The sequence below is a fragment of the Podarcis pityusensis genome (genome assembly GCF_964106645.2).
Source record: "Podarcis pityusensis genome assembly, chromosome: 5".
Lineage (NCBI taxonomy): Eukaryota > Metazoa > Chordata > Lepidosauria > Squamata > Lacertidae > Podarcis > Podarcis pityusensis.
Genome location: NC_138032.1, coordinates 68,809,116 through 68,816,326, shown reverse-complemented (window position 1 = coordinate 68,816,326; position 7,211 = coordinate 68,809,116). Strand labels below are relative to the sequence as shown.

At 43.7% G+C, this 7,211-nt stretch overlaps 1 protein-coding gene across 2 annotated transcripts in view; it reads left to right on the top strand.

Annotated features, from left to right (window-relative positions):
• Positions 1–1,018: 1,018 nt before the first annotated feature.
• Positions 1,019–7,211, top strand: part of OIT3 (oncoprotein induced transcript 3) — a 35,894-nt gene continuing 29,701 nt past the window's right edge. The window contains exons 1-2 of one of the 2 annotated variants that reach the window (XM_081004728.1): positions 1,019–1,259; positions 5,741–6,115. In XM_081004728.1, the coding sequence (XP_080860854.1) occupies positions 1,190–1,259; positions 5,741–6,115 (445 nt within the window). In that variant the 5' untranslated portion in view covers positions 1,019–1,189. Of the gene's footprint in view, positions 1,260–3,158; positions 3,192–5,740; positions 6,116–7,211 lie in introns of those variants that run through there. The other variant, XM_081004729.1, reaches the window with a different exon arrangement.

The following is a 7,211-nucleotide window of genomic DNA, read 5'->3' as shown; positions in this document are numbered from 1 at the left end:
AGCTGAACGCTGAAGTTCTTACTGCACAATCATTAGAGACCAAGGACACTTTCTAATGGTTGTGCCGTAAGAACTTTGACCTTCTTTCTCACACCCCTTTTGCTAAATGGAGAAGACATTAGAATGAGAGCTACGAGTAACATTTTGATTTGCCCTTAGTGTACTCCATAAAATAGGCAGACTGACCTTTCCCCCAGTGTGGCTGAACAAGTAAACGTTGCTGAAGATGCTTCATTTGCTGCTGCTACATATATAATATGTCCAGCCACAAATTCATTCTGAGGTAAAAAATTTATGAAACAATCTTTCAATTAAACAACAATAATGCACCCCTATTATGCTGTTTATGAACACCTGCTACCCCTGCCTCAGAAATTTATAGCAGCAAATGGAGAAGAATACACAGCACTGAGTTAATAGCTGGAAGTGTAGAGGCTCAGAAAACAGAGCTGTGTCAACAAGGGCCCAAGAGTGTCTCTCCTTTCATCTGTGAAAGTGTGGGTGCCTCACCCAGCTGTTCAGCCCTGAAGGGGGGCAAGGGACCTTAGTATGGCATCCAGCTAGCCTCCCTCAGTGGTAAGTTGGTCTCAGGGTATGGTCTGAAGGCATGTTTTGCTCTATTTTGGCAGATGGGGGGCAGGGGGGGTTGAAGTCTCATTGTCTCTTGCTCTCCTATTTCCTCTGATTAAGACACTCTGCTTGTCCTTTCCTCATGACAGGAAACAGAAAAAAAATAAGATGGAGATAATAGCTAGGAGCCATCTTCCATTCTTCCCACATCTCCACAGGATGCCTGGGTCTCCCTTCCTCAGTGGTCTTTCCAGATAAGATAGCAGGTGTGTCACTTTAGGGCACTTGGACAAGAAAACAATCAGAGGATGGGCTTGGAAACAAAATGAATGCATCTGCGTGTGGGGGAAATAACCCTCTTTGACTCTGAAAGGCAGAGCTGCTATGGGGCAGGTCAAGGCTGCCGTTGGGCTCTGCATTCCTTACAGCCTCTTCCTCTGATAAAACCTCCAGGACCCTTAACAGACTCTCTCTTCATGTGAGCTTGCTTCAGGACTCCAGAACCCATTTGGTGTGTCAAGGAGAGAGAGAGAGAGAGAGAGAGAGAATACAGGTGAACCCACGTTGCGTGCTTAAAAGGGATTATTTTGACAGAGCACGTGGCCTTGGTCAGAGGGGGATGTTCCTGTTTCTCATTTTGTCCTTGTACCTCCATGCTAAAGCACAGCCCTTGCAGGAGAACACAGTGGGTAAGTAGACGCAAAGCCATTTATTAGACACTTTGGCAGTGAGTGTTCTTGCAGTGACTTTGCCCTCCTTTTAGGTCTTTTCCCAGCCAAACTGAGCTGTAGTGAACATAGTCCAGAGTAAGCATTGCATTTCAATTGCAAAAGGATCTTGCATTTCCTCTAACACTCTTTGCCCTGAATTTCTTACCGGTGGGAGAATGTGAGCCTTCCCCCAAATATTATGTTTGCCCTGTAAATCTCACAGGCACCTAAACCTAAATCCTAGATTTCTTTTTTTTAGAGGCTATACTGGTTGACTTTACATGCTTTTGATCAGAATGATTATATTGTAGTTTGGTTTTTATATTTGATGTACCCTGTCCGGAGGGTGGGTTAAAAATGAGATAGTTACTGCCTTGGATTCTAAGTTGCTTCTCTGTTTCATGCAAGGGAGAACTAACGCCCCCTAAACCATATCCTACACCTTTCCCAAAGGACTACAAAAGTCCTAAGATGAAATGTATTCTGCTTGTGAGAAAGAAAATGAAATAGGATTCTTTTCAAGAAATCGAAATATCCCCCCCCCCCAATCTAAACCGTCGTGGCGTTGTCATAAAAGCTTTGAGGGCTTCTCCTTCCTCTCCTCCACCTGCATCCCTGTGCACAAATCTGATCTTGGGAATTTGGGGCTTAAGGATAGAGAAGAAGAACAGTTTCACTGAGCCAGCAAATTATTCAAGTTGGCCAAGATTCTTGGATGTCACCCACTTTCTCAGCATCTGTAGAAGAGATTATCATGCTCCCATTCACCACTAAGACAGAATCTGCTCTGTGGTGGACTTTGAATCACAGGTATACATGGAACACCAAATTCTTAATTTGGGTTCTGAGGCATAACTTCAAATATGGTAGTGATGTTGAGACATTCCAGTGGTAGGAGCTAAAATTCAAACAGATACCAACACCCCATTCTTGGATCCACCGAGAGCCTAACATTCAAACCATCACACAATGTTGGCTATATAATTGCGTTGTGTATTTTCCCACCATGGAGCAACAAAATCTGTGAATGGTGTGTTTGTGTGTATGTTGACTTTGATTAAGAAAATGTCATAATCACAGACACAGAGAAATACATACACAGAGCTGCATTTCAAGGTGGATTTTTCTTTTTAAGCCAGGAGATCAATTGTGGATTCTCCTGCATAACGTGTCCATTAATTCTGATGAGTGTGAATTGCAGCCACTGCAATATCTATAATCACAGGCAAGTGAAGCAATCACAGTTCGTCTGTGTCCAAGTTGTTTTCTCATTAGGTTAAAATGCATATTCTTATTTTCAAATGGTGCTACAGACATTGCAGAATTCCTAAAATTTGGGTTAAATAATGCAACAGTAGCAGGAGAAGCCCAGTGGGAAATAAAGCATCAAAAGGTAGAAAAACTTGATTTGTTCAGTTTTGCTGTGTGCCTAGCCAGAACAATTGCCTTCTTTAAGAGTGAGGATAGTGAAAAGTAATGGATTTGCCTTAGTCAGAAAAATATTAGCATAAATCCTGCTTTAATGGTGGACCTGACCAGTCATGGTTAACTGGTGCTTAATCAGGTGTTAAATATATGCAAAGATTTAAGCTGCAAACTTTCACTGCAGAAGCTGCTGGGGGAAGATTAAATACAGGCCTGATGAAAAGTGAAATGAATATTTTTATTACATTCTTCTCTCTGGCGGCTTCCACTTTAAATCTCTATGAAATTCTGCTTCTTAGGAACAGGTTGACTCAGATGCCCTTTGTACATACACAAAGCTCCCACTGCAGGCAACAGCACTTGTGCATGATCAATAAATAGATGGTGCTTAAATGAGATATCTCACCATCATCCAGTTAGGAGAACTTTATTGCAACAGGAGACACAAGCAGAGATGGAGGGCATGGAAAGAACCCACCCTTGAAGGTAGTTCATCAGCTTTACCTGGTCCAGAACTGTGGTGCATTTATGAAGAAGGAAGGGTCACAAGGAAAGTAGCACCACTTTCGTTATATCTATTTTGTGCTGACTGTTTGTGGTTACCTCTCAGATTTGTACTGTATATCACCTTTAAAACATCTGGGCCCTGCATCCCTAAGAAACTAGCTTCCCATGAGGTCCTTTCCAGACCTGCAGATCAGAGGGAGAAGGAGGTCACTTGGAACACGCAGGAGGTCCTTTTCTGTGGTGGCATCCACACCCTCTAGGCTTTGATGCCTACTGAGATCCACCAAGTCACCACATTATATTCTTTCCACTGCTAGCTGAAAGCATCCCTATATGCAAAACCTTTCCTTGGCTATAAAAGTATTGGTGCTGCTGTTTTCTGTTTTAGTTATTGCAGTTTTCATTTTTGTTGTTTTTTGGTTTTGTATATATTTTATCATGTTTTGAATATCATTTTTGCGCGCTCTCTCTCTCTCTGTGTGTATCAAACTCTAAGCAAATTATTAACATAATAAGGACCAGGGCTGGTCTTTAAGGTCTATGAAGACCTTTAAACACTAGGGAACGGAAAGTATGTAGAAAATTAATTTGCAAGGTGAGGGAGAACTGCAAGTCATTGCACCCGATGGCAGCGGGAGTCAAGTGTTCTGCTCTGAACTGGGGAGATCAAAGCCACTCTCATGAACCATTGTCAAGGAGAGCACCATTCTGCCTAGCAGAAAGCACAGACACAAAGAAACGGCAGCTTAGAGACCTATTTTAATCTCTTCTTACTGGCAGGAGGCAAGCCAGAGAATGAAGAGGAAGGGCCCAATGTACCGGTATATCCCAGGGCAAGGAAAGGTGACAGAGAAGACAGCCTCCCAGGATAAGACAGAGACATTTCAAGACAATTTCTAAGTGCAATTTAACAGCACTGTGGGCCAGCACTGTAAAGCCCCATTTGTAAAATATGATAAATTTTAAAATTAAAATATAGTGCCGGGTGGGGTAGGGGATAATATTGCTTTGCTGGAACATAGTCCCAGGTCACAAGAGTAGCCTTTGGTACCCAAAGGTATTATTTGATTAAAACGTGTAGGATGAAATACTGTGGTCCCTGGAAAGCCATCTCAGGTGCCATTGGAAAAGCAGGCCCACTGCTGGGATTCCTCCCTAGGAACTTTCCACTGTCATGGGTGCGTCACAGGGGGTGGGATTTCAGCAGCGGTGTGTGCTGGCAGTAGCCGCAAATCTGCAGGGTCCTAGGTTCCTTCATTGCTTATGAACGCCCTCTCCCCAAACAGAGCCAGAAACTACATCAACCCAATAACAGACCATTGTAGGGAATTAAAAAAGATGTTTGGTGGGGTGTCCCACTCCTTAAATGGGAAATAAATCTAATGGCTAGATCCAGTACGTGAGATCATTTTATGCAGCCCTCAGAGCCCCTACTAAATTTTAACCAAGATCAATGATGTTGGTTTTCATGGTTTGCTAAGGAAGGGGAGGGGGAAATGGGTGGCATTATAGTATCTTGAAATGATTTAACAACAACAAAACCCTACGAAAACAATTACAGCAATTATATATATATAAAACCAATTGCAACATAGACACAGACTGGAACAAAAGGCTTGCTGGAAAAGAGAGACCATCAGCAGGCACCAAAAGGACAAGAGATGTTTAACAGGAGGGACTTTTGAAGGGGAGGTGCTCTCATGGTAAAGGCCCAATTCCTACATTGTACAGAATGGACCTCCTGATGAGATGTTATCTGCAGGAGGTTCTCTCTCCTGCAGAGCACAGCAATTGGCTGGGTATATAAAGGGAGAGATTGCATCTCTTTTTATGGAATTGCTTGTAATGTGTAATTTAATGGGTGTTAACTTGTAAATGTGGGATGTGGGTGGCGCTGTGGGTTAAACCACAGAGCCTAGGACTTGCCGATAAGAAGGTTGGTGGTTTGAATCCCCGCAATAGGGTGAGCTCCCGTTGCTCGGTCCCTGCTCCTGCCAACCTAGCAGTTTGAAAGCACATCAAAGTGCAAGTAGATAAATAGGTACCGCTCCGGTGGGAAGGTAAACGGTGTTTCCATGCGCTGCTCTGGTTTGCCATGCTGGCCACATGACCCGGAAGCTGTACACCGTCACCCTCGGCCAATAAAGCGAGATGAGCGCCGCAACCCCAGAGTCGGTCACGACTGGACCTAATGGTCAGGGGTCCCTTTACCTTTAACTTGTAAATGGGAGGCTGTCCTGGAGTGCAAATGCTCTGCAATGAAGAAGATCTTCCTGCTTTGTGGGCATCAGATTTACAATGAGGTTGAGGACAGTTTGTGACTCTGAATCAAAGGTCAGTCCTGGGTCTGAGTTAATTTGTGATGGATAGAATGCGCTCCAAAATAGAGAATTTGGCTCTCTCTGCCTTAGGCGACTGATTTGTCTTTTGCTAATCTTCGTTTCACAAGTCTTTCCCCACATATTCTCGGCATGTATACTGTTGTTCTTTTGATCGCCACGGGGCTCTCTCTTCTTTCCATGTTGCAGCTCTTGATCCTTGCTCTGCCTACATCAGCCTGAATGAACCTTGGAGGAACACCGAACACCACTTCAACGGCTCTCACGACCAGCCCGAGTGTGACAGCCATGTTGACGGGGAATGGTACCGCTTCACTGGGATGGCTGGCGATGCCATGCCCACCTTCTGCATCCCGGAAAACCACTGTGGTACCCATGCTCCAATATGGCTAAATGGTAGCCACCCTCAGGAGTCAGATGGCATTGTCCAGAGGCAGGCCTGTGCCACCTTCAATGGAAACTGCTGCATGTGGAACACAACGGTTGAGGTCAAGGCCTGCCCAGGAGGCTATTATGTCTACCAGTTAACCAAGCCCAGTGTCTGCTTCCATGCCTACTGTGGGCGTAAGTGGCCCCCCAAACTTCTTTAGTTGTAAAGAGGGGTTCCCCTTGGGCATATAATATAATGCCTACAACTTAAATAAAGTTCTACGGTACCTGTGTTGTCATGTATGGAAAATCCCTTCGTTCAGTTGTTGATTTCACCGTGGGGACTTCTCATATAAAGCTGTGTTCATTCATATATAAAAAAATATAGAACAAAGCTCCCCCTCCTTCCTCAAGCAATTTAAAGCTGGATTTCCAGTTCATCTCTGCATCCCCAGGCAATCTATTTAATAGCTTCCTGTTGCGTTATTCATTGGTATTTATAGTTTATCACTGAGAAATCTATTTTAGTAATTTATTTCTTCTGGAAAACAATTCCCCCTTGTGCATTGCAATCAGCTGAGGAGGCCTCCTTTTTTATGGTGGGGCTAGAAAGGCCTTTCTGAAGTGGCATCCTCTTGCTGGAACTCTTTCCTAGAGAAGGGCAGCTGGCTTCATCCCCTTGTGAACTCCTGGAGGTGTGGCCAAGACCTTTATTTTAAGGAAAGCTTTTGCATTGCTGGATTACTTCATGAGATCCTGTAGTTTGCTTGCTTTTAGCTGTCTTGTGTGTTTTATACAGCTCTGTTGTTTTGGCTCTTTTTGTAAGTGTTTAAGTTGCTGCACATTTGAGACACAAATCTGCTATGTGTTTTGGGAAGATGTCTGTTCCTATGAAATCTGATCATGCATCTCCAACATGCTATCAATTTGCCCTTAAACTGGAGAAGACTTGGGTTCAAATTGATGCCCAACCATGAATCTCACTAAGTGACCTTGTGTTATTTTCCTAGCTCTCAGTGAAATCTACCTCACCGGGTTTGTGAGTTTACAGTTTGGATGGTAGGGGATAATATATCCTGTCCTGAATTCCTTAGGATGTTGCTGGACTACAGTTCCCATCATCCCTGGTCATTTACTATGCTGGCTGGAACTGGTTAGAGTTAAGAGTCCCACAGGACACAGAGGGCAATAGATTTCTCATCCCTGCTTCGAGAGCACCTAAAATAACTTGTTAAATACTGGCCTATTTTCTAATCTGAATCACTGCTCTCAATTGACAGATGTTATTACT